Raw genomic sequence first — 27,649 nt, 5'->3', positions numbered from 1 at the left:
TAAAGCACCTATGACATGGTTTTAACAAATCTAACAGTTTTTCACAGGAGCACTATCAACTGCATGAAAGGTAATGAGAAAAAGTAGAGGGGATCTAATTGGGTAACTCTTTCAAAGGATCATAACAAGCATGATGGACTGAATAGTCTCATTCAATACTGAAAGATTCTACAACATAGAAAAAGTGATGCTTTGAGTGATTTGATATAGCCGTGTAATTTACTACCAAGTGCTGGTTAGGCATTATTTCATGTGATTGTTGTCTAAGGTCCTAGTTATGTAGATGCATTCTTTACACACCTTAACAAGGAGCTATGAATCCCGTCAGCAACAGTATTGTAGAGGAGGTCAATATGATGTGTTTAAGATTTTTGTGTTCTGCATTTGAAATTGCGTACATCTGTTGCCCTGCATTTTCAACATTTGCAAGAAGTCATTCTCTGTTCCATATTATGTGTCAATCACTATTATACACTATTACCCTTGGCCCTGAATCAACAGAATCTGTTGCCTTATTAATCCTCACACACACGCTCCTCCGAAAACTGCCCAATTCATCTACCTTTCCTATGCATTCTACTTTTTTTCCTTTAGAAGGATCAGTCATTCCATTAACTTTGGGAATGTCTGTGTATATGCTTGAAATTCAAGAAATGTTGGTTTGGATTTAAAGTAAAAACTAAATAGTTTGCTTTTTACAGCTACTTGTCAACTGTCTACTAACTACTGAGTACTTGAACAGGAAGGGCTTATCTGGAAAACATAAACTACAGGATAGATTGCCATCATCCACCATGTCACCCCTGAAGTTTTATAGTTTATACACATCCATTGATCTTTAATTTGAACATGCTGATGCTCTTTGCACCTTACCTGGACAGTTTGATTCAAAAATTTACTACTGACTAATTAGACTAAGCTTTCAACCTTCCCTGTTTTCTGTTCTAGTTTATTCCTTGCACCCCACATCCTCTTATACAATTTGTGTACTGCTGTGCAACCAAGACAGTAGCCAGCAATTACAGAATGACTCCTCAACTACACTCCCCCCACCCCACCCCACCCCCCAAATAAGTCCTTATCAGTTTTTCCTTTCTAGAATTGGGCAGAGAGCATTGTGAGTGACTGGTCCATAAGCACCAGTTTACTCCATCTTCTGACCCTTTTGTGTTCTGAACCTGTGTAAACATGTTCCAGTTTAAGTTATTGGATAGCAGTGAGGCAAATGGTCACAGAATTTACTGGACAACCTTTAGCTGCCACAACCTGACCCTGCGTAAGCCACAGGCCTGAGGCTAATCACAGCATCCCAAAGAACTCTGCAAAATTAATGAACTGTATACTCCTTTTGGTTTCTGTCGCCTGGAATCACATGGTACAAATCCTGGGCTGCAGCCCCATCAACAACAATAATCCTCTGGCACCTGAACAAAGTGTTACTCTTTACATGTAAGATTACAACATTGACAGTCTGCTCAACCAAGGGGCCATTGGGAAACATTGATAGTTGGGTGAGCCACTTCTGATCATTAAGATTCAGACTCTTATTTTGTGTAGCACCTTTCACCTGCCTTGCCATTGTTAATTCTCTTTTGTGTTCCAGTCTTCGCATACAAGTGCATCTGCTGAAGAGAGTTACTATGTATTAATACAGTGGCTGATAGGTAAGGCAATACATTTTGGTTGATGTCTGTTTTAATTACACACGTAGATTAAGGGAAATCTCCCTAAATGTGTGATGGAGGCATTGCCAAGAGGGTTGGATGAAGTAAGGTGGAGTATGAACACCACCATAATTCTCATAGCCGGTCTATGTGCTTTAAACAAAATGCCAGAAATTCTGTAACTTTGCATGACATTTGATTTACTAAGAAATGTACTTCTGGGACTTCTGTGCATCTACAAGATTTGGGTTTATCTCCTCATAGTGTTGGTTCAGTATGGACCACAGGATTAGAGATGGGGTAAAATGGGTCGTTGTTTCTGCTGTTGATCATTGTCCAGTTAAACCCACCCAACCTGAATAGAAAGTGCTCAGATGTGAATGCTGAACATGGATCACCCCAAAAATGTTTAATTAGTCCAATCAGCTGCCAATACCACCTCACTTTCAATACATAAAACAATAAAAGCTCTTTGGGCATGGGCCAGAGAACTGTTAACCCAGACCACACAGTAAAATTCTGACCAAAATTATAACTTGGCCATTTTTTTTATCCACTGGTCTTCTAGATGCTAAGATAAAACCTGACATAGTAAAAGAAGACTTAACCTTCTTATTAAGAATTAACAATACTTTTATTTTGTCCCATTCAGTCATAAAGAGTAAGACTATCTGTCCAACGTATACTGATTGTTCCTCAAATGATCAGCTGCTTTCCAAATTGCTTATTTTATATTTAGTTGAATTGGGGTTTACTTATTTTGATTAGCTCGACTCATCCATTGTTAGTTTCTTTCAATTTTATTCCTCATAGTTGATTCAGTCAACAACTTATATTTATGTCACATTGAACATATTAAAATATGGTACTGCTCCTGTGATGCATCTACGAGATATAAACTTGGTCCCAAGCCACTCAAGGAGGCATGAGGACAGACACCAAAAGCATTGGTCAAAGTGGGAGGTTGTAAGGAATACCTGAAAGATGAAGAGAGTGGTAAAGAGGTTTGTTGTTTGGGCTTAAGCAACTGAAGTCACATTCAAACTCAACATTCTGACATTGGATTTATTTTTAAAATTTCTTTCTTGCTGTTTTCACTTCTCGTGCCAAGTCAAATTATGTTTTGAACAAGAGACTTAACTGTGTGCATCTTCACTTCTGCCAGAGTCTCTGGGACAGACTGGAAATGGTATCATGCGAGGACAGTGATTATTGCTGCAGGTCTGACTTCACCTTCAGACCACAGACTCTGAAAATGTAACAGCTGCACTGGAGTAGATGTCAGACAATAGCCTTGTTTTTTTCATGACAGAACTCTACTAGACGAGAGAGAAAGGGCACAGGTCTCCCAGAAGATGACAGGCAATCCATGTGGGACATGTGGTGCATGGTTTGTACCATGTGTTATAGACACTAATGCTATAAGCAGGTAATTTATTTTAAAAGAGAAAATTACAGACTGAAAGGAACTAAGCAGATGCTAGGGGACAGAGGAGGAAAGTTCAGAGTGACAACTTTTCTATAATGGGACCATGCTTTGAAAAGACAGCATAAGTAACAAATCTGTTTGAATCATGTGACTGATATGTCTTACAATAGAACTGATGGGCCTAAACAAGTGGGAATGTTTGTATACTTTGGGAGGGTTAATGTAGACTGAAGTTGTCAAAAAAACCCATCAAAAGCATTGAACTGCTTCAGTGTTTGGAGGAATAAGCAAGATATTGAAGGCTGAAGATATTTTAATAAGTGCAAAGATGAGTGTTTTTCAGGCAATGGTTATCCCATTTTTATATGGACCTGTGAAAGGTTGATGAGCAAAAGATCTCAAGAATACATTTGAGTGGATTGAGGGGCTACTCTTGAGTATCCACATGTAAAGAACCAAGAATGAGAAAATGAGAATATGCCTTTGAAATAACATAGATTCTTGTACAAAAATCTCAAGAAAGAAAACTGTAATTGCTTGGACACAGCTCTGAATGGAAAGAATAATAACTTTAATGTCCTGCTATATGAGATACGTAGAGCAAGAAGGAGAGGAAGATCAAGATGGAAATGTCAAGACTCATTTGTAACAGTATAGTCTATAGATAATTGAAGTATCCAGGCTCATAGTGAACTGAGAGCAATGGAATAAATTCATTCACATCTATTACCACTGTTGAGCTGACATTTGCCATTTGTTTTTTACATGATAGTTTGAATGGATCATCCATGTTGGATTGAATCTTTCTAAGAGAACATTGAGAATTGGCTTCACAGTTAGGACTATCAAAAGATCTCGACTGCCTGAACTGGAGCACAGGGGCATTCATAGTTTTAACTTTACGATGCATTTTTAAAAACTTGTGTTGTTTTACTTCAGTTCTGCTGTAAAATATGCCAACCGTGTTTTGAGGACCTGTTGAATTCTTTTTAGAAGGTTTTGATATGAATTCTGGAGAATATGTGTTTTTTGCCCACTGAGACCAAGTTACTGATTAAATATAGTGTAAAAGTTTTTTTGGCCTGTACTCTGTCCCGATAAGATGCCCGTAGAAGTGTACCCAATACAACTGCCATTTTCATTTCTGATACCAACCACCCTCATGACATTTTAACGTGATGGATGCCCCCAGTTGTTCATTGTAAAAATGCATTGAATCTGGTAAATCAAGTAGGTCATAGGTTTGAGATATGCATTGAATTGTGTTGGTTGCTGTTGACTGCAGCAGTAATGAAGCATATTGATTGGCCCCACAGTGTCTGACCACCAGGTAGGGTTATTCTTTTTTTTATTGATATCTGTCTGGGAGTATGCATATTAGGAACACAAGACTGAGACTGTAATGAGAACTATAACACTTAAGCTCATCCAATATTCCGCAGCGGATGTCTTTACATGCATGATGTGTCATTCACCCATCACCCTGTGGATCTGATTATACAATGCCTCAATTTTAAAATTCTTATTCTTGTTTACAGATCTCTCAATGGCTTCAACCCTTCTTATCTCCGTAACATTCTACAAACCTCTGACATCCACACACTTTCAATTCTGTCCTCTTGCAAATTCCCTGATTTTAATCAATCTACCATTGGCAATATTGTGCTTTCAGCTCCCAAGGTCATAACTATGGAATTCCGTTCCCTTGACAACTCAGTGGGTCAGTGATTAGCGCTGTTGCCTCGGGTTCCTGCCTCTGGTAACTGTCTATATCGAGTTTGCATGTTCTCCCTGTGTCTGCATGGGTTTCCTCCAGATACTCTGGTTTTCCCCCATAGTCCAAAGATGTGCAGGCTAGGTGGATTAGCCTTGTGAAATGCAAGGTTGCAAGGATAGAGTAGAGGAGTGGATCTGGATGGGATGCTCTTTGGCGGGTTGGTGTGGACCCGATGGGCAGAATGGCCTGCTTGAACACTGTAGGAATTCTGTGATTCCTAACTTTTTTTTTCCTTTCTACCCATTTCCTTATTTAAGGCAATTCTTATGACCTACCTCCAGAATCAAGTTAGTGGCTGTCTGACAGATCATTTCCTTGTATGACTTGCTGTGGAAATTCTGTTTGATAACAATCCTGTAACTTGTTATAGGACATTTTGCTATGCCAGAGGTGCTATGTAAGTGCAACTTGTTTATCCAATTATGCACCTCCCAACAAGCTCCTGAGTTGATTTTCCAGAAAATGGAATGACCATTTGGCAAAGTCCTGAAGGGGTAGCCACTGCCAAGGAAACCAATGGCTTCAGATGCAGGGAGAGAATGATTGATGTTCGGTTGGGTTGAAGTAGAAAAAAAAGCTCATGCATATCATGAAGGCAGAAGCTTAAACATCCCATTGTAATTTAAGACAGCATTTTCACATAGATACTCACCAGATCAAGAATTGTCCAAGGATTTGGGATTTCAAAACATTTCTTAGTGACTGTCTCCATTCAAGTATGTTAAAAGTGTTTAACGACACTGTTACATTGGTCATCTGTTCATGGTATATCTCTTGTGGGCATATTAAATGTCTCTTTAAATCATTAAAACATTAATGATTTTTTTTTATTCTCCAGGTATTTTAATGCTGACTTTTGCACTCTTCATGTCAGCTAGAATGGGGCTTTTTCAAGAGACATTATATAAGCAGTATGGCAAACACTCGACGGAGGCATTGTTTTATAATGTGAGTAATGATTTCTTACTAATGATAACTTGCTTCTGACATAGCAAATATTGAGATGATGTTCCCTGTGCTGTGCAGCGATGTATTGCAAGTTCTTTATTATTCAGGGCAAGTTAAGAATTACTGGAATTAGAGGCTGTAAATGTGGCCAATGTTAGTTTTTTTATAAGATGATTCATTTTATATTACATTTTATTTCTTAGAATAATTCTAAGTTGCCACAGTAATGGACAAAGTGAATGTTTAATTGTCCTTGGTTATCAAATTATTTAAATTCAATATTAACTAAAGATCCAGTGAAAAAGATCAATGATTCAAACCTAAATGACAGAAATGGAATAGATAGACATCACCTATTAGATTTAAGTGAAACAGTATCATTGTGTTATCCACTGCTGTACAAGTCAAACTTAATACTGTTTCCATTACTAGAAGGTGTTTTCAGAGCCACCACATTTCTCATAGCAGCATATTTTGCAGCTTTCATTTCCCACTATACAAGGATATGACAAGGAATACAAGATAATGAGTGGAATAGATGGAGTCAATAGCCAGAGACTTTTCCCCAGAGCAGGATTGACTGGTACGAGGAGTCATGGTTTTAAGATATTCGGAGAAAGTTATAGAGGAGACGTCAGAGGTAGGTTCTTTACGCAGAGAGTTGTGAATGCATGGAATGCGTTGCCAGCTGTGGTGGTGGAAGCAGAGTCACTGGGGACATTTAAGCGACTGCTGGACATGCACATGGATAGCAGTGAGTTGAGGGGTGCGTCGGTTAAGTTACTATTTTTTACATTAGGATTAAACCTCGGCACAACATCGTGGGCCAAAGGGCCTGTTCTGTCCTGTACTTTTCTATGTTCTATGTGCTATGACAAATCCATGATAGCAAGACAGATTTTAAGTGAATTATGTTGCTATCAACTACTGAATTTTGGGTCATTCCAGTCATATCCGAGCTAATGCCTGAATCACTTTCCATTGTGTGTGAGGCCATCCATGGAGTGATCCTCTTGGATTGGCTGAGAATTTCTGTTAGAATTAAGTGCAGCTCACTGCAACCCTTTTAGGACAGGTAGATCAGGTCTACTGGTACTAGGCAAAGTTTGGCCCCTCACATCCAATCAACTTAGATCTGATTCTCAAGTATGTGTGATCATGTTGGACAGTGGAAAAGTAGAATGAAAAAGAGAGAAATCCTAATTACGTAATGTAGTTTGAAAGGCTTAAGTGATGAAGATCCTTTTATTTAGCTTAATTATACAATGTGGAATTTTGGGACTGTGTCTGAAGCTTTATTTCTGCTACACAATGTTTTTATGTGTATGTTCTTTATGCGACTGCCCTGGAACCTGTTGAGCTTACCTCTGAGTAAAAAGTTACAGGTTTCAATCATGTTCCAGAAGCTTGAGCACATAGTCCATACTGATACTTATGTCAACTATAGTGCTGCACTAACAGAAGTGTCAGTATTTAGATGAGACATTAAACTGAGACTGCATCTACCTTCAGCTTATTGAGGTGCTCATTGTTACCTTTCTCTCCATTCAGCATTTCCTGCCATTACCAGCTTTCCTCTTATTTGCTTCTGACATTTACAATCATGGAGTTCTCTTCAACCAATCTGGTAAGTGCCATTTTTAAAAAGAAAATCTAGAATTCTTACAGTGCAGAAGCAGCCATTCAGCCCATCAAGTCTGCACTGACCCTCCAGACAGCATCCCACCAAGACCCATCTTCCCAACCATGCATTTCCCATGGCCAATCCACCTAATTTGCATATCTTTGGACTGTGGGAGGAAACTAGTCACCTGGAGGAAACTCACCAGACACTAGGAGCAAACCCCACACAGACAGAGCCCGAAGGCTGGAATTGAATCTAAGTCCTTGGCGCTGTGAGGCAGCAGCGCTAACCACTGAGCCACTGCTCCTCAAATGTTATTGCACTTACATTTTATTTAGAAAACATATTACTATTGGACTGTAAATGACGTATATGAAATGGAGTGCTTATTCAACCAATGGAAAAGGCTACTTTGATTAGAATAAGGTTTAAAGAGGTTTCCCTAGGTGCTATAAAGTTGAGGCACATGAAAGTAGGACTTATATTCCTGATCTGACCTGCATTGTAGGTGATTTGAGGTATTTGATCTGCAGGAATGTTGAAACGGGAGGCACCACTGAGGACATAGTTCTGATACCTGGGAGTGAATTACAGACAGTGTAAATTAATCAATTGAGTTGGTTTACGTATAACATAATTATGGAACCCTAGAAATGAGCTATAGACTGCAATTGAATGAAGAGTTTAATTTAGATCAGACACCCTTAAGAAATTTTACACAGTTCTGATATACACAAAAAGGAGGAATTAGAGAGGGTTCAAAAAGATGAAGATCATGCTGGAACTGAGAAAGTACAACTATCAGGGAAGACTTAACTGGTTGGACCACTTTTTATTTAGAAGAGACTGAGAAGAGGTCTTTAAAATTATGAAGGGATTTGACATATTGGACATAAAGAAAATGTTTCCACTTGTGTGCAGCATCCAGACCTAGAAGTCATACACCGTAGATATTTGCATATAAATTGACCTTTGAAATCTCTCTCCAAACTCTGTCCAAGACCAAGGTTTAACCTATAAAACTGAGTATAAAATGAACCGCCAGGACAGCTCTAGGTGATTTTTAAATGTCACCTGCTTCCAACAAAAAGATCGGATACGTCTCCAACTCCACGAAAGTGAGGACTGCAGATGCTGGAGATCGGAGTCAAGAGTGTGGTGCTGGAAAAGTACAGTAGGTCATGCAGCATCTGAGGAGCAGGAGAATCGATGTTTTGGGCAAAAAGGGCTTTTGCCTGAAATGTTGACTTTCCTGCTCCTTGGATGCTGCCAGACCTGCTATGCATTTCCAGCACCGTACTCTCGGCTCCACCTCCACCTGTATTGGCTGCTTCAATCCAAATGGCCAGTTATAAGGTACCGGTAAGTAAAAGATGGATTTGTGGGGTGTAAAATGGAGGCTATCTACTAATGTAAATATAACTTGTTATGGCTGAAAAGCTGTTCAACTTTTATATCAAGCATATGCCAAAATATGTATGTTTGGACTGGAGAAATTGTGTCATTTTGTCTCCCAGGTCAATTCCTATACCACAATTTATAGTATACAGGATCTTTACTAAAACGTAATATAAGGAATTCAAGAGAAAACCATTTTTTGTAAAACTCAGAATGTGGTGCAAATGTGAAACGCATTCCGACCAGGGATAATTGACAGCGTAACATTAATGCATTTGAATTGAAGCTACATCAATGGATGAGGAAGAAAGAAATAGAAGGATATGTTGGCAGGGTGAGATGAAGCAGATTGGGAAGAGGTTGATTGCACAAAAATTCTGGCATTGATCTGTTGTGTTGAATAGTCTGTTCTGTCTGTAAAGTTGTGCATAATTCTGTGTGTTTACATTGTCACCTTGTATGTCATGTACTGTTAAAAACCTGATGTAATGTACGATGCTTTTTGTTTGCTATTTTGTTCCCACAGAACAGATGGAGATTGCACTCCTGGGAATCACTGTACCGATCATGTGGTTTTACCTGATACTCAATGTTCTAACTCAGTATCCTTTCCATTGTTGAGAATCGATTCTGATACATCTCTAACTATCTTCAATAAAAGGGAAGTATTTCCATTCCTGGGAATTGTGTTTGGAGTTGTATCTTCCCAATTTCTGCCTGCCTTTATTTGGAGTGAATAGTAGATTAGCCTGTGCCAAGTCTGTCATCTCAATATTATCCATAATACACAGCATATTACTCTGGCCAACGTAATGCCAACTTATACCGATCCAAATCTTTGCTCTTGCACCCTCTGTGTCAAATTGCTTACTCATCACTGATCTTGGGCAAATTCTAGGAACTAAGCTGATGTTAAAATAAAGGTTGAAGTATTTATGACAGACATCACTCTATGAAGTAAATCCACTCATTGATAAAAGCCCATTCAATACACTTGTATCCCTTCAAATACTTAATCCTAAATAAAAACAAATTATTGCATTCATACTGTAGACATGGGGAGACTGTTTAAGGAACAGTTGTTGCGAGTGATGAATAAATATGTCCCTCTGAGACGGGCAAGAAGGGGTAAGATAAAGGAACCTTGGATGACGAGAGCAGTGGAGCTTCTCGTCAAAAGGAAGAAGGTAGCTTACATAAGGTGGAGGAAGCTAGGGTCAAGCTCAGCTCTAGACTATTACAGGCAGGCCAGGAAGGAGCTCAAAAATGGTCTGAGGAGAGCCAGGAGGAGGCACGAGAAAGGCTTGGCAGAACGGATTAGGGAGAACACAAAGGCATTTTACACTTAAGTGAGGAATAAGAGAATGGTCAAAGAAAGAGTAGGGCCGATCAGGGATAGCATAGGGAACTTGTGTGTGGAGTCTGAGGAGGTTGGGGGAGACCTAAATGAGTTTTTTGCTTCTGTCTTTACGAAAGAAACGACCTTTGTAATGAATGAAACCTTTGAAGAGCAGGTGTGCATGCTGGAACGGATAAAGATAGAGGAAGCTGACGTGCTGAAAATTTTGACAAACATTAAGATTGACAAGTTGCCAGGCCTGGACCAGACTTGTCCTCGGCTGCTTTGGGAAACGAGAAATGCAATTGCTTTGCCACTTGCGAAGATCTTTGCATCCTCGCTCTCCACTGGAGTCGTACCTGAGGATTGGAGAGAGGCAAATGTAATTCCTCTCTTCAAGAAAGGAAATAGGGAAATCCCTGGCAATTACAGACCAGTAAGTCTCACGTCTGTCGTCTGCAAGGTGTTAGAAAGGAGTCTGAGGGATAGGATTTATGACCATCTGGAAGAGCATGGCTTGATTAAATGCAGTCAACATGGCTTTGTGAGGGGCAGGTCATGCCTCACAAACCTTATGGAGTTCTTTGAGGATGTGACTAGAAAAGTTGATGAGGGTCGAGCTGTGGATGTGGTGTATATGGACTTTAGCAAGGCATTTGATAAGGTTCCCCATGATAGGCTCATTCAGAAGGTCAGGAGGAATGGGATACAGGGGATCTTAGCTGTCTGGATAAAGAATTGGCTGGCCAACAGAAGACAGCGAGTGGTAGTAGAAGGAAAATATTCTGCCTGGAAGTCAGTGGTGAGTGGTGTTCCACAGGGCTCTGTCCTTGGGCCTCTACTATTTGTAATTTTTATTAATGACTTGGATGAGGGGATTGAAGGATGGGTCAACAAGTTTGCAGACGACACAAAGGTTGGAGGTGTCGTTGACAGTATAGAGGGCTGTTGTAGGCTGCAGCGGGACATTGACAGGATGCAGAGATGGGCTGAGAGGTGGCAGATGGAGTTCAACCTGGATAAATGCGAGGTGATGCATTTTGCAAGGTCGAATTTGAAAGCTGAGTACAGGATTAAGGATAGGCTTCTTGGCAGTGTGGAGGAACAGAGGAATCTTGGTGTGCAGGTACATAGATCCCTTAAAATGGCCACCCAAGTGGACAGGGTTGTTAAGAAAGCATATGGTGTTTTGGCTTTCATTAACAGGGGGATGGAGTTTAAGAGTCGTGAGATCTTGTTGCAGCTCTATAAAACTTTGGTTAGACCGCACTTGGAATACTGTGTCCAGTTCTGGTGGCCCTATTATAGGAAAGATGTGGATGCTGTGGAGAGGGTTCAGAGGAGGTTTATCAGGATGCTGCCTGGACTGGTGGGCTTATCTTATGAAGAGAGGTTGACTTTTTTCATTGGAGAAAAGGAGGAGGAGAGGGGACCTAATTGAGGTATACAAGATAATGAGAGGCATAGACAGAGTCGATAGCCAGAGACTATTTCCCAGGGCAGAAATGGCTAACACGAGGGGTCATAGTTTTAAGCTGGTTGGAGGAAAATATAGAGGGAAGGTCAGAGGCGGGTTCTTTACACAGAGTTGTGAGAGCATGGAATGCGTTGCCAGCAGCAGTTGTGGAAGCAAGATCATTAGGGACCTTTAAGAGACTGCTGGACATGCATATGGTCACAGAAATTTGAGGGTGCATACATGAGGACCAATGGTTGGCACAACATCGTGGGTTGAAGTGCCTGTTCTGTGCTGTACTGTTCTATGTTCTATAATCCTAATCAAAGACAGCTAATCCTTAATAATTCTTGCATTTGAGAAACGGTAGTGGTTTAGGAATATGGAGAAACAGCAGGAGGAGTGGCACTAAAATGCAATATCTTCCTGAATCATATGAGCCTAATTTCTAGCAGATTTGCTGTTCATAGTCATAGAGATGTACAGCATGGAAACAGACCCTTCGGTCCAACCCGTCCATGCCGACCAGATATCCCAACCCAATCTAGTCCCACCTGCCAGCACCCAGCCCATATCCCTCCAAACCCTTCCTATTCATATACTCATCCAAATGTCTCTTAAATGTTGCAATTGCACCAGCCTCCACCACTTCCTCTGGCAGCTTATTCCATACCCTTACCACCCTCTGTGTGAAAAAGTTGCCCCTTAGGTCTCTTTTATATCTTTCCCCCCTCACCCTAAACCTATGCCCTCTAGTTCTGGACTCCCCGACCCCAAGGAAAAGACTTTGCCTATTTATCCTATCCATGCCCCTCATAATTTTGTAAACCTCTATAAGGTCACCCCTCAGCCTCAAACGCTCCAGGGAAAACAGCCCCAGCCTGTTCAGCCTCTCCCTATAGCTCAAATCCTCTAACCCTGGTAACATCCTTTCAATCTTTTCTGAACCCTTTCAAGTTTCACAACATCTTTCCGATAGGAAGAAGACCAGAATTGCATGCAATATTCCAACAGTGGCCTGACCAATGTCCTGTACAGCCGCAACATGACCTTCCAACTCCTGTACTCAATAATCTGACCAATAAAAGAAAGCATACCAAACACCGCCTTCACTATCCTATATACCTGCGACTTTCAAGGAACTATGAACGTGCACTCCAAGGTCTCTTTGTTCAGCAACATTCCCTAGGACCTTACCATTAAGTGTATAAGTCATGCTAATATTTGCTTTCCCAAAATGCAGCACCTCGCATTTATCTGAATTAAACTCCATCTGCCACTTCTCAGCTATTGGCCCATCTGGTCAGATCCTGTTGTAATCTGAGGTAACCCTCTTCGCTGTCCATTCACCTCCAATTTTCAATGTTTAATCGGTCAGCCTAATTGTGAAATGAATTTCACGAAATAGGTTTTCCCAAGAACAGTTTATGAAGATCCGTTTACAAGTGTGTGGAAGAATCTGATTTTGTGACAGTGTAATGATTTAATACTTTGTCCTTAACCTCTTACCTTCTCAGATACGTTTGCATCCGTGGTGTTTTTATTCTCACAACAGAGTGCACATCCTTGACAGTCACACTTGTCGTGACACTTCGCAAGTTCATCAGTCTCATCTTCTCTATTGTTTATTTCAAGAACCCCTTCACCTTCTGGCACTGGATCGGGACAGTGGTAGTTTTTATTGGGACTCTCACTTATGCCGAAGTTTGGAAAATGTTTAAGCTGTTGTTCGACAGCAAGAGAAAGGAGCAATAAATCACTTCAACGCAGTATAACCAGGTCCAGGCATTCAGCCTAAACATTCGAAGAAAAAGAAATGACTATCAAGAAGAATACATTTTTAATTTATTCCTTTCCTGTGAAAACTCTATTTTTGTAAAGGTATAATTTGACTACTTGCATTCCCCTAGTGAATCTTTGGTCTGGACATGCCAGTTCGTTCTATCGGATTTGAAGTTATTGCTTAAAAAACACATCAAGACACTTGAAGTAATGCTTAAAAAGTACCATAATGATTACTTTTTGTTCAAGTTTGGTGCTATGACTGTTTTTAGTTAAATATTTTGGTTGTAAAATTTAGCTTCGCAGCGCTGCTGATTTCACAGCATAGAAACTCTGAGAAAAATATTGGCTCGAGATCTGAAAGCACTGATCACCATGATTTGACTGATAGTAATGCATTCATGCTTGTCATGTACTGACAATATGTAGTGTAGATAGACTGCTGCCTGATGTAACGTTTTGGTCCTGTTACTATTATTGCACATCTAAATATGCATTCAGTTGCCCCAAGAATCTCACCCCAAACCTGTGCTATTTATGTATCACTATTTAGCTTTCAGGTAAGAGGGTTTACTTGTGACTATATTTTTGCAATATTGTCACTGGGGAAGTTTTAACTTTTTCAGTCAGAAGGCTGTTTATAGATGAGGAGGCATTTGAACCTTCATGGTTCATGTTGGCCTTGAGCGTATCACCAGATTTTTGTTCCCCGAAAAAAAACCTCCAGCCCGTTTCTCCACAGTTCCACCTCTTTCCCTCCCACTTTCCAGACTATCACACTGTTCTCTTGGTCTAAATCCTGAAACAAAATGCCAAAAAGCAACCTTCCATGCTTACTTCATGTAAGAATATTTCTAATAATGCATAGAATATCTCATGGTTCACCTTTGTTCTTTCCCTTGGAGTCTGGGGTCTTTGTCTGGTCCAGTGTTCCTACACGGTGCTACCTTGATGATAACTGCACTGCTTTCTGACAGATGGTAGGCTGCTGAAGTACGCCAGTGGAGGGAAGACTGCAAATGCCTTTCCATAATGCCCTTGAGCAGCTCTGGGATTGAGGGCTTATCTTCAGACTGTACCAGCTCGGCAGCAGCAGTGGCAGAAGTGCCATTGCTGTTATCCTGAAGCAGACAGCAGGTATGTGCTCCACAGAGCAACTTGTATTTCTCCATAGTGGAATTTCAATAATCTATAGATTTTACAGAACAAACTGTTGTCACTGTTGTGAGACCCAGCAAACCTATTTGAGCATTGTTTTCCCCAATCATGATGCCCACAAGTAAACTCCTGTCCAAATTCCTATTGCAGAACTGATCCATTATTTGATTTTTGCTTGTGCTACACTAGCTCATGCAGTGACCATCACTTGTCCAAAAATGTTGTCTTGAATGGGCTGCAAGGTCTGTGCAAATTCCTGCATAATGTACAACTGGATTTCTCCACACTCTGACAGTGACAATAAGCTCACCGACCTGCCAAACCATCAAATAGAGTTTCTACCCTTTCAGTCTTTTCTTTTACCCCATTGCAGTCTCATCTGCAGTAGAACTCATCTGCAATTTTGTGCTTGTCTGAAGAACCTGCTGGCCCACTTCAGAAGTATAACTTCTTTTCCTTTGCCTGTATTGAACTAAAGCCTCCAGTGACATATCCTTTTCAGTCAGAAGCTGTTTAGAGGTGAGGAGGCACTTGCTACTCCATAGGTGCACTTCTTTCGTGCTTGGGAAGTTTTTTTCTAGTTTATTCCAGCATCTGATACAGCTAGAGCATAACTGCGTTCCATGTTGAGTGTGTAGCCACTTAGTGTGCTTAGCATTGGGCTGCACATCCAATTCATGGAACTGAACAGACAGCATAAAGTTACTGTGCTGACTTTATCAGATCCATTGAGGGTGAGGTAATTATCCTTCATGATCTCCATGCGCATTAATGGGCATTATTGCATTCAATTGCATTTAATCTTTGGCAAGATTGGATGGTGAAAGTGGAATTAAAGTCTGGGCTTTTGGTGGATTGGGTTAATGGACTGAGGGTTTGGAAAGTGTGGGTGGTGGTGCGATGGGTTAACGTGGTTTAGATGATGACATGGGATAGCATTCAAGATCTGGGTGATGTGCACGTTTATTGGATTGAGGGTTGGGTATTACACTTGGTGAACACACTGAGGGACGGGTCAGTGCAGTGGTCTGTATGGCCTTCTCTTGCTCTTAATGTTTTGGAGTTGTGGAGTCACCGTTTATATGAAATGTTAATTTAATTATCTAGAATAAATGTCAACAACATATACTGTGTAGTGTTTGTACAATGTAATGTACAAACACCGTATAAAATTGATTAATTTAGATAGTTAAGAGGTAGAAACTTAAATAGAAAGAAAGGAATTTATCTAAAAAAGAAGTGGATATAGATGTTCTGTGGGAGCACCTCATAACTATTTTTGTGTTGAAAATGTATGATAATAAAAGTTGTGTTGCATTCAGTGAATCACTGAATTTTCACGATTCTCAATATTACAAAGACTTGGGATGAATATCTACATATCTTTGTTGCATTTCAAAGGTAATTCATTATGTGAAGCTCTCCAGTGTTTACATGAAAGGTGTTGTGTAATTGCAACTATTGGTTTTACACCTGTAGAGGACTGGTATCTTCAGAAATGCCAATGGTTGTGATTTTGTTAATAGAAAAATCATTGCTCACTTCCTTTGCTCCCGGCCTCCCTTATCCCAGTGAAACTTGTTTTCATTTAATTATCTGCAAAATCAGTAACCAAAGACCATCACCAAGACTCTGTTTTCCAGCAATGTTGCTATGATTTATACAGTTTAAAACTTCTGCCTGCAGACATCCATTTTGTGTGCCTCTCTGCCTTCATAAACTGCTTCGTGGGAGGTATTCCTAATGTATGATGTCAAATCAAGTTATCCGCTATCTGTCTCTGGCATAAAATAGTTATGAAGAACAACTTAAAACTGAGTGGTTAAAAAAGATGTTTTGCCTTAATAGCAAATGAATCTGTGTGATATATCATTGGATAAACCTTTGTCTTGATGAGGCTGCTATTACGCCTATCTCCTTGTCTGAAGTTCAATGGTATGTAATGTATTGAACAGCCTACTTTTTTGAGCTCAGTGTCTCAACCTGCTTTCATCTGTGGTATAGTGCATTGTGTCATCATGTTACCTCAATAAAATGCACAATTTCCTTTTTTCAGTTTGCTTGTCCACATTATAATTAGTTTCTGATAGATTCAAGATTCACAGCCAGATCAAAATCAATCAATAGCCCTTCATCATTCATTCTTTATTCTTGCCTTGTTAATTATCTTCCACCTATTCCTTGGCATTTTGTGGTTGCAACAAACTTATCAAGAAAGGAGAGAGAGAAAACAGGCCAGTGACTTGGCCAGGCCAGGCAATCTCAAACAAGCCACTTAAACAGTCAGACAGAGCCAATGTGGTTTTATGCAAGGGAAGTAACATTTAAAATCTCAATTTTTATTTAGATGTGATCAGTGGTAAAGAGGAGCCAGGAATGTTTTTTTTTATTTCCTAAAGATGTCACATAAATTATTCTGGTGCATAATGGCCTTATAGAGTTAGGGTATTGTTTATGAGCATGAATAGAGGTTTGCAGTAAACTGTACAAATGAATTTCTATGTTTTTTTTTTCCCATTCAGTTATGGAATGTGGGTTTGCTGACTGGGTTGGCATTTTAATTCCTGTCATAAATTGCCTTCAAGAATGTAAAGTTGGTAGCCTTCTTGAACTGCAGTAGTCTGTATGCTGTTGGTAGACTCTCAACGCTATTAGGGAGGGATTTTGACTCCATTACAGTGAAGGAACAACGATATATTTCTATGTCAAGAAGGTTGGCTGATAATTGTGGGAGGGGTAGCACAAATCTCAATGTTGGACCCTGAGCTATTCATAATTTGCTTAAATAACTGAAGAGGAGGGGCTGGAATGTATCAATTTTTGCTGAAATGCAAAACAAGGTGGGAAATTAAGCTGCGAAGAGGTTTCAGCAGGCTGAACTTTGCTGTGAATGTTTCCCAATTTTTAACTAATTTCGCAGTCCCAACCTCACTTGAAGCATTGCACCTTCCAACAAATTTTACAAGAGCCTGTTAATTATGGTCAGAGAGTAGGTTCAGGATACTAATGCAGCCCCATGATTTGGCTGGTGAGCAGCCTTCACAGTGTTACAATGATTATGCTGATGAAGGCGAAGCACCAGGAGCAACATGGACACAAGATGCCATCATTATCATGGGAGTACCTGCCATTGCATCAACCCAGGATAATGATGGCAGATATTAGTTTTCAGGATATCCTCAGTGGTGAGTCTTTGACTTGAGTATACAGCCTTGCAATGTTCTGCTGGTAAACACTTAAAATCCTTGAAATTTCATTGAGTTCTGCCTACTTTTTGAGTGTGGCAGGAGATGTTTGTGCAATGCTGTGAAAATTACTTCATACTAGAAAATGTCTTATAAAATGCTAATTTTGCTAAGATGGAGATTATCTTCTGTAAAGAACTTCAGGCTTTTAAATTTTCTGCTTTACTTGAGGTATCTTTAGCCATTAAAAGCTATTTGAATTTACTTGTGTTATTTGCCCTGCCGTATTTAAAAACCACAACACAGTCAACAGATGTGTATCAGTTGCCTTGCTGAATTCCCATGCTAGATACATTGAATATGTGTGTAAAGTACAAATGTCCGGACCCACCACATACAACAATTGTATGATTCCACTACCAGCCCTGTTTGATCTTTCAACCAAAACATGGGCATGACTTTCAGACTGTTCACTTTAACAGTCGGAAATTAACGTTGAGTACATACCCACATCTCTGCTGTGGGTACCAGATAAAGTTAAATACGAGCTGCAGCAGTTTTTTTTTTAAAAGTCACTCCTCCTGCCCTGTCTTCATCCACCTTCAGTCAAAAGTCTAAAATCTGACTGCAAATGGAGTGTACCTAGACTCATTGTAAATTTATGATCGCTTTCAGGACATCAGGGAGGACAGCTATATTTTTGACAAGTTCACTCCTGTAATGTAGAAATGGCTTATACCAGGGAGAACAACTGAAACTTTTATGACCATAAATCCCTCATTTTGTTTTAAAACATTTTTAAAAATTCTTTCTACAAATTGGTAGAGCTGTGTTGTTTAGTGGGCCTTGTTTATCCTCATAAAAATGGGATCAAAGAATCCCAACTGTGTGGAAGTGCTCCCTTCCCAACTCTTACTGCATATTACTAATTTTGAGAAAATTTGTAGCTCGGGTGAGATTCTGGATGGAAGTTTGATTGCTGATCTGGAAGATTTGTTTTCAGACGTTTCATCATCACCCTACCGCATCAACACTGACCCTCCGAAGAGGATCCCACCCAGAACCATCTCCTTACCATTTTGCTGTAACCCTGCATTTCCTGTGGCTAATCCCCTTAGCCTGCACATCCCTGGACACAATGAACAATTTATACGGCAAATCCAGTAACCTGCAGATCTTTGGACTATGGGAGGAAACCAGAACACCCAGTGGAAATCCATGCAGATACGGAAAATGCACAAACTCCATACAGATGGGGCACTCAAGGATGGAATTGAACCCGGTTTTCTGGGGCTGTGAGGCAGCAGTGTAAACCATCATGCCACCCAGGATCATAGGCCAATAAAACAGGGACAGGTGCACAACGTAGATAATTTCTAATCAACCTGTTCAGAGGTGTTATGAAATACCTGCGGAGTAGGGGGACTTGAGCCCAGGCCTCCTGGTGCAGAGATAGATACGCTACTACAGTCTGTAGGAGCCTCCTGCTCGTTCATCAGAACTTCATTTGACAAAGGAGGAGCGCTCCTTCTTTGTCAGGTGAAGTCATGATGAAGGAGCAGTGTTCTGAAAGCTTGCGATTTTAAATAAACCTGTTGGACTAAAACCTGGTGTCATATGACTTTTGACTTACTGCTGCCTAAAAGCTTTGGAATTTCCTTCCCAAAGTCCTGTTATGTTTTCTTCTCTCTTTCCCCCAAGTCACTTGCTTAAACCTACTTCTGTGATCAAACTTTTGGGCACCTATTCCAATCTGGCTTGGTGTCTTATAATATTCTTTTGAAGCATCTTGGGATGTTTTTACCATTTTAAAGCCATGTATTAATTGTTTCAACTGGAGACAGAGAAGTAGAAAATCATAAATAAAAAGCAAATTACCATTAATAGTACTTTTTAACATTTGTATTACAAGAACAGTTTTAAATCTGGATTTTTAAAAGTTTTTTTAAATTTTCATTTTAATGTACAGACAGCTTGCTGTGGACTGTCGGGGATCTCAGCTCTTGTTCGTCCCGATGGAATCGGAGGCAGAATAGGCTTGATGTTGGATCCAAGTCGCTGAGAAGGAGATGGGGTATTTTGGACTGAAGAACATTTAGATGGAATGTTTTCTTCTTTAAGTCGTTCTGGCCTTGCTTCCTCTAGAGTGCGTAAAGAACTCTGATCATCTACATTACCAAAAAAGAAATAAATAATTGAATAACAAACTATGTTTCAGGAAAAAATAGCAGTATGTTTTGGTGAACTTATTCTCCCTCTTTCTTTCCCTTCCCTTCCCAATTGCATACATTTAAATCTCTATTTTTAGAATAGAAACAATTCAATTTGACGAATACAATATTTGTAAACAAAAAAACAGAAAAGAAAGACTAAAATGGAATAAGCAGTTATTTTGCAGCTACTAAAGTCATTGATTTGCATTTTGCAGTTTTCTCATTGAAAGAACATTCCTTCTGGAATAAAACACAGCTGACAGATAGCAGGAAAACATATTCTGTTCATTAATGATAGACTGAATGTGACGGTTGTGCACTGGATCAAATTCCTATCTGGCAATGCTCCCTTCCCAACTCGTACTGCATATTACTAATTTTGAGAAAATTTGTAGCTCAGGTGAGATTCTGGATGGAAGTTTGATTGCTGATCTGGAAGATTTGTTTTCAGACATTTCACCACCACACTAGGTAACATCCTCAGTGACCCACTTTCCATTTATATGTTTAGGTTTCCTTGGGTTGGTGATGTCATTTCCTGTTCTTGAAGGAGGGTTATACCCAAAATGTTGACTTTTCCACCTCCTGATGCTGCCTGGCTTTGTGTCTTTCCTTCCTCCTGTTTGTCTACTTTGGATTCCAGCATCTGTAGTTTGGTTTTGTCTTGAACACTAGCCAACTCTAATCTGCCTAAATTTTCTAATCGCTTAGGATCTATCACATCGGCACCAACTGTTTAAACATTTCTCAGGAATGAATCCGATCTGAAACTCAAACAGCATTTGAATTAAATGTTCCTAATATATTAGTGGTGCCATCTTTTAGGGCATTATCATCATGCAGCCAAAGTGCATAACTTTGCATTAAAAAGACAAAAAGTATAATGGAATCTTAATTTGAACAGTGCAGACACTCCAAAGAATGCTGATAAGAGGAAATGCAGGGATTCAAGCAGCAATATGGTAGGGCAAATGGGCAGTAAACCAAAGAGAAAATGCTGAAAAATCTCAGCAGGACTGGCAGCATCTGTTAGGAGAGAAAACAGCTGACGTTTTGAGTCCAACTGACCCTTTGTCAAAGCTTAAAAAAAGGGAGAAATAGGGAGGTATTTATACTGGGCTGAGAGAAGGGGAGTCATGGCTCCAGAAGCAAAGGTAGCAATAAAGAGGACAGTGCATGGAGAGATTATAGGGAGAGTAGGAGCTGTGAATGACCAAGGCTGAAGCCAGTGCTATGTGACAAAATATGGGGGGGAATGGGTGAAGCAGAGGCAAAATAGAAAACGGGGAGAAGGGTAGCAAAGGGGGAAGAGGAGAGGAAAAAGGTGATGAGAGAGTGGGGAGCTCATCTTCTGACTAGGCACGCAACAGCCTGCCAGTCTCAACTTTGAAGTCAACAACTTCAGATGATTATCCCATCTCGATCCCTCTGTTTTCATTCTGCTCTGTAATTTTATTTCATTTATTTTATTTTTTTTTTTCACTTCTGTACCTCTTATTTCTTGATTGTCTCTCTCTCACTCCCACTCTCTCATCACCTTTTTCCTCTCCTCTTCCCCCTTTGCTACCCTTCACCCCTGTTTTCCATTTTGCCTCTGTTTCACCCATCCCCCATATATTTTGTCACATAGCACTGGCTTCAGCCTTGGTCATTCACAGCTCCTACTCTCCCTATAATCTCTCTATGCACTGTCATTATCACATCTTTATTGCTACCTTTGCTTCTGGAGCCATGACTCACCTTCTGAGTGTAACATTCTTTTCTCATACAGAGAGAAAGCAGGAGCATGGGGTTGAGAAATATATCAGCCATATTGGATGGCCTACTTCTGCTCCTGTATCTTATGGTCTTACAATTTAGAAAACAAGCTTAATTATGTTTTAAATCTATTGAGGAGTCAAATAAATACTTTGCATCAGTCTTTACCGTGGAAAATAATATTAGCATTCCAAAAATACTAAATAATCAAGGGCAAAAGGAGGAGATGAAATAAATACACCAACTATCACTAGAGAAAACATACTAGTAAAAAAGAAAAGTTCCCTGGACCTAATGGGATGCATCCAAGTACTCATTTAGTATCTCATCCATCTCCAGCAGTTCTACACATAGGCGGCCTTGCTAATCTTCAGGAGGCCCTATTCTCTCCCCAGTTACTCTTTTGTCCTTAATGTATTTGTAGAAACTCTTTGAATTCTCCTTAACCCTATTTCCCAAAGCTATCTCATGTCCCCTTTTTGCCTCTCATACTGTATAGTTTGGTTTTCCCAGTTATTGATATTTCCTCCATTCTGCCCTGCCATATTTAGCAGCTGCCTTTGCCATAGTGGGTAGACAAACCTTCCATTATTCGCTTGAAGCCTGGAATACCAAGGAGTTTATAGTCAGATAGTAATGCCTGAGAGACAACTTCCATGGATGAGTCAGTATCTAGATCTATAGGTTTAATTATTTCTGACATTTCTTCGGCCGATGAAAGTGAAGACTCCTGAAAATGTTCTTCAGTTGCTTCAGAGCTGCTGGAGAAAGCAATAATATAGAGTTAGAGCCCAGAATTGTAGGTATTTCAATTTAGCAAGGACAAAAATACTAGTTGGAGCTAAATATTTCTAGGGTTTGGAAACATTTTAGACGAATGGTCCATGCTGAGTGAAAAGTCCTCAGCATCAATGATAGAAACCATAAGGGCCTTTGGAAGTGTCAGAGTCGACCATTGCCTCATTCCTTGGAAGTAAGTGCTTTAAAAAAAAGTTAGTCAATGTTAGTCAAGGAACAAGTCAAATCCAAAGAATTACTCAGCATTCCTGCTACCAGGAGATTTGCTGACATGGTATGGAGTAAATTGCCCTTCTGTTAAAGAACTCTCAAAAATGTCACTTCCATTGTTTTTGACCCATCAGAATACTGTGCAAGCAGTGAAGATGAAAACAACAACCAAACCTAACTCCTACCAGTGAGTCAAAATCAGTATGGAGGAAGGCTTTAACCCAATCTGTCTTCAGATAATGACATGCTTGTTATGTTTCTTCAGCATGTTAGCTACCAAAGCTACCGAAATTGTGTGCTCTTCCTGTTATGACACATTAAATGAAATTATGAATTAAGAGAAGAAGATGGTTATTTGGCTCTTTGGATCTGCTCCCCCAATCATTACGATAGTGATTGATATATTTCAAATCCAACATTCTCATCTACATGGTTTGATTTGCTTGACTAACAAAAATCTAAGTTTTGCTTCAAGATATTTAATGATCCTGCCTCAACCAACTGCTGAATAATTTTAAAATAGTGATGACCCTCTAAAGAGGAGATGGGACCTTCATGGTAATCTCAGCTGGTACAGGAATTGAACTCACACTGCAAGTTTTACACTGTGTTGCAAATCAGCTGCTCAGACAACTAAACTAACTCCAATTCTAACCAAACCATTCAGCTTTTTTTATACTTTAGTGAAGTCGCTGCTCATTCTTCTAAACACCAATGGAAACAAGCTCAGCTTGTCCAACCTTTCATCAACAGATACCTGCTCATTCCAGGTATCAATCTAGTAAATCTCCTTTGAACTGCCTCCAATGCATTTACATCCTTTCTTAAACAAAGAAACTAAAATTATGCACAATATTTAAGATCTGAAATCACCAATCCCGTACAGAACTGTGGCATAATGCCTTTACTTGTGTTCAATTCAATTTTATAATGAAGGATAGCATTTCATTAGCTTTCTTAATTACTTGCTAAATCTGCATACTAACTTTGTGACTCATGCACTAGAATACCTAGTAACTCCCTGAATCTCAGAAGTCTGCAGCCATTCTTCATTTAAGTAATACACTGCTTGTTGATTCTTCCTGCCAAAGCAAATAATTTCAGTCTCCTACATTATATTCCATCTACCAGATTCTTCCGACATATTCAGCTTATCTATATCTGTCTGCAATTTCATTACATCCTCTTCATGACATATGTTCCCACCTATTGTTGTGTTACCTGCAAATTTAGCTACGATGCCTTCAAGTTTGTCCATCAAAGACCCACTTTTGCATACTCTGTTTTCTGCCAATCTTCTATTCATGATGATGTTATTTCCTACAGTCAATGCTCATACTTTGTGTAATAACCTTTTATGTGGCACCTTGACATACTGTATCTGGAAGGCATTTGCCAATGAGCTTCCTTTTACCATAAAGTATGTTATTCCTACAAAGAACTGATTTCCCTTTACAAGACCACACTGATTCTTCACGACTACTTTGAGATGTTCTAAGTATCCAACTACAACCTCTTTACTGATCAGTTGTAACATTTTCTTCACGATAGATATCAAGTTAATTGGTCAATAGAAAACAGGAAACTATCACCTCATCCCATTTCTTGAAAAAAACGGGGTTTACATGTACTTCTTTCCAGTGAAATTGGAAAATGAACATCCATGTATCTACTACCTCATGAACCACCTCTTGTAAGACCATAGGATGAAATCCATCAGGACCCAGGGTCTTTACTGTCTGCAGCTCCATCAGTTTGCTCAGTACTTATTCTTTAATGATTGTACTTTAATCAATTTCCTCTTTTCTTTCCATCTCCTGATTTGAAACCAATACTTGAATGTCTTATGTGTTCTCAAAAGTGAAGAGAAAAGTGACATATTTGTTTATTTCATCTTCCATTTTCATATTATCCACTATTAACTTTACATTTTCACTGTGGAGGGGACTATTATTCACTTTACTTAATATTTTCCAGTTGGAATACTTGTGCAAACTTGTGCCATCTGTTTTTACATTCCTAGCCACTTTCCTCTCATAGTCTAATCTCTTTCTTTCAATTAATTTTTTTGTCATACTATATGACCTGCCACTCATCTTTGCACATTTATATGTTTTTTGCTTAGGTTTGTTGCTTTTCTTAACTTTTTTAGTTAAACCTGGATGATGGATCCTCCCCTTACAACTTCTCTTTCTTTTTATACTTATTCTGAGTATTCTGAAATATGACCTTCAAATGTCTGTCACTGTTTCTCTATTGATCTATTCTCGACCTTAGTATTCTAGTTCACTTCAACAGGCTTAGCTGTCATGGAGAAAGTGAGGATTGCAGATGCTGGAGATCAGAGTTGAAAAGTGTGGCGCTGGAAAAACATAACAGGTGGGGAATATCTGAAGAACAGGAGAATCAACGTTTTGGGCATAAGCCCTTCATCAGGAATGTCTGTCATCCCAATTTATTTAAGTTAAAATACCTATTCCACACTCACTTTTGTCCCTTTAAAGCTGGATACAAAATTCAATGACATTGTGATCGCTGATAACAAGGCTGCTAATACCTATCTTTATTCTGAGGTCATCCTGTCACATTACACAAAACCAAGTCTAGTATAACACCTACTCTCTGGTTGGTTCTAGAATATAATACCTAAGAAGCCTTTTCAAAATAATTCTATAAATTCCTGATCTTTGTCAAACTGATTTTCCAATTTTTTAAAGTTAGATTAAAGTCACAAGATTATTGCTGTCCCTCCATCACAAGTGCCCCAAAATTACAATTTTTTTTGTGTATTTCATCCTACATTCCTGTTGCAGAGAAGCTGTTTTGGCACTCAATTTCTTCTGCACAAGATTAAACACACTGAAACACACTTCTACTGATGATAAGCTACAATGAATATGTACCTTTAGATTTAGTTTCTTAAGCAGTTTAGATTTTTCTGACTGAAAGTCGGGGAAAACCAATACACAAGGTTGGTAATGCCTTAGGAATATATGGTATTGAAAATTCTCACTGAAATATATTAACAATTGAAATTGCATATACAGCTGATGCAACTTATACCCTTGACCTTAAGGCTGATTTCGACTGAGTGTGACATCAAGAAGGCCTAGCAAAACTGGAATCAATGGGTATCAGGGGAAAACTCTTCAGTGATTGGAGACATACCAGGCACACAGGAGGATGGTTATAGTTTCTGGAGGTCAGTCATCTCAGCTCCAGGACATCTCTGCAGGAGTTCCTCAGGATACAGTCCTTAGCCCAACCAAATTTAAATGTTTTATCAATGGCTTTCTCTCTATCATAATGTCAGAAGTGATTACACTTGCCGATGGTTGTACAATGGTCAGCACCATTCGCGACTCCTCAGATACTGAAGCAATGTTCAACTTTAACAAGATCTGGACAACATCCAGGCTTGGGCTGACAAGTGACAAAGCAACATTTGTGCCACACAAAAGTCTGGTAATGACCATCTCCAATAAGAAACAATCCAACCAACCTCCTTGACTTCCAATAGTATTACCATCACTGAAGTAACTCACCTCATGACTCCCCAAAGCCTGTCCATCATCTGCAAGGCAAAAAGTCAAGAATGTGATGGAAGACTTCTCACTTGCTTGGATGGGTGCAGCTTCAATAACACTCAAGAGGTTGACACCATCAAGGACAAAGTAGCCCACTTGATCAGCACCACATCCACTTCCCTCCCTACGTCACCAATGTTCAGCAGCAGCAGTATGTACTATTTACAAGATGCACTCCAGAAATTCACCAACAATCTTCAGGTAGCACCTTCTATACCCTGGCCATTCTATCTAAAAGGACAAGGGGGACAGTTACATGGGAACACCGCTACCTGCATGTTCTTCTCCAAGCCACGCACCAAACTGTAGAAATATATTGCCATTCTTTCACTGTCACTTGATCAAAATCTGGGAATTCCCTCTCTAAGAGTATTGTTGATCCTCCGATAGCATGTGGTCTGTAGCAGTTCTAGGAGACAGCTCATCACCATCATCTTAAGGGATATTGGGATGGGTAATAAATCCTGACCAAACAGCAGCATCCATGTCCCATGAGTGAATAAGAAAAAAAACAGGTATCATCACATAGTAAGATACAGAAATATATATTTGAAAAACAGATTAAAAACAGTACTAATTATTCAACAGTGTAACTTCTGTGAGATTTCTGTCTTCATTCCTATTGTACCACACTCACCAATGAATATATATTTTGGAAATAGATGCTGAAAATTGAAATCTTAATCAATATTTCTTTAAGGATCATTAATGTACTGAATAAAGACTAATTTTATAATGTTTAAAACAGAGTTATACACAGGAGCTCAGCTGAATCGTCACTTTATCAGAGAACATGATGAAATTGCATACTCAAACTTACATGATAAGTGTTTACAGGATGTTCCATTATTAAACAAAACACTATTTTGTTTTTGTGCAAGATCTTTGTTAAACCTTAGTTACAGGGTTGCTTTCAGTTTTGGCACTTCACATTGTCAGTAATATTGAGCTATCAAGCACATGGTGGATGAGAGTTTTGTCTTCTTCTTGAGTTCTCTGTCAGAAGGCAATTCTGACCTTCAGTGCGACCAGCGCAAGCAATAAGCTTAAATTAGGCAGCATAGGGGATAACAAACCTCATGCGTCAATTAGTTCCAGCCAACTGAGCCAACTAGCTTTCAGTTTCTTTCCTGTGATCGACCGATGGACTATTAGGTACAACTGCAGGTTAAATCCCATTGAACGGTCTATTTTAAATTGTTCTTTGCATGTGCTATTTGTGAGGTCATTAGTCATGAAATAGCCTGCCAAACGACTCAGTTGTAACTAATGTCTATAAAGTTTCATGAAGGAATTAAACTGGACAGACCACCCACCAATAAA

General features: G+C 39.5%; 2 protein-coding genes across 8 annotated transcripts in view; one reads left to right on the top strand and one right to left on the bottom strand.

Annotated features, from left to right (window-relative positions):
* The window catches only part of slc35b4 (solute carrier family 35 member B4), a 34,854-nt gene extending 14,995 nt beyond the window's left edge, over positions 1 to 19,859 (top strand). For 2 of the 5 annotated variants that reach the window (XM_043714032.2, XM_087999394.1), the window contains 5 exons: positions 1,604 to 1,664; positions 5,709 to 5,818; positions 7,370 to 7,445; positions 9,367 to 9,442; positions 13,153 to 16,625. In XM_043714032.2, the coding sequence (XP_043569967.1) occupies positions 1,604 to 1,664; positions 5,709 to 5,818; positions 7,370 to 7,445; positions 9,367 to 9,442; positions 13,153 to 13,390 (561 nt within the window). In that variant the 3' untranslated portion in view covers positions 13,391 to 16,625. Of the gene's footprint in view, positions 1 to 1,603; positions 1,665 to 5,708; positions 5,819 to 7,369; positions 7,446 to 9,366; positions 9,443 to 13,152; positions 16,626 to 19,729 lie in introns of those variants that run through there. The other 3 variants (XR_006315120.2, XR_006315121.2, XR_006315119.2) reach the window with 3 other exon arrangements.
* lrguk (leucine-rich repeats and guanylate kinase domain containing) overlaps positions 19,714 to 27,649 on the bottom strand; it is a 159,666-nt gene continuing 151,730 nt past the window's right edge. For 2 of the 3 annotated variants that reach the window (XM_087999385.1, XM_043713222.2), the window contains exons 19-20: positions 22,314 to 22,492; positions 19,714 to 19,928 (exon numbers count right to left, since the gene is read on the bottom strand). In XM_087999385.1, coding sequence (XP_087855511.1) covers positions 19,714 to 19,928; positions 22,314 to 22,492 — 394 coding nt within the window. The remainder of the gene's footprint in view (positions 19,929 to 22,313; positions 22,493 to 27,649) is intronic. The other variant, XM_087999384.1, reaches the window with a different exon arrangement.

The sequence above is a fragment of the Chiloscyllium plagiosum genome, unplaced genomic scaffold, assembly GCF_037043375.1.
Source record: "Chiloscyllium plagiosum isolate Xiang-an unplaced genomic scaffold, Cpla_swu_hap1 HiC_scaffold_23, whole genome shotgun sequence".
NCBI lineage: Eukaryota > Metazoa > Chordata > Chondrichthyes > Orectolobiformes > Hemiscylliidae > Chiloscyllium > Chiloscyllium plagiosum.
This window is presented reverse-complemented; position numbering and strand designations above follow the sequence as displayed.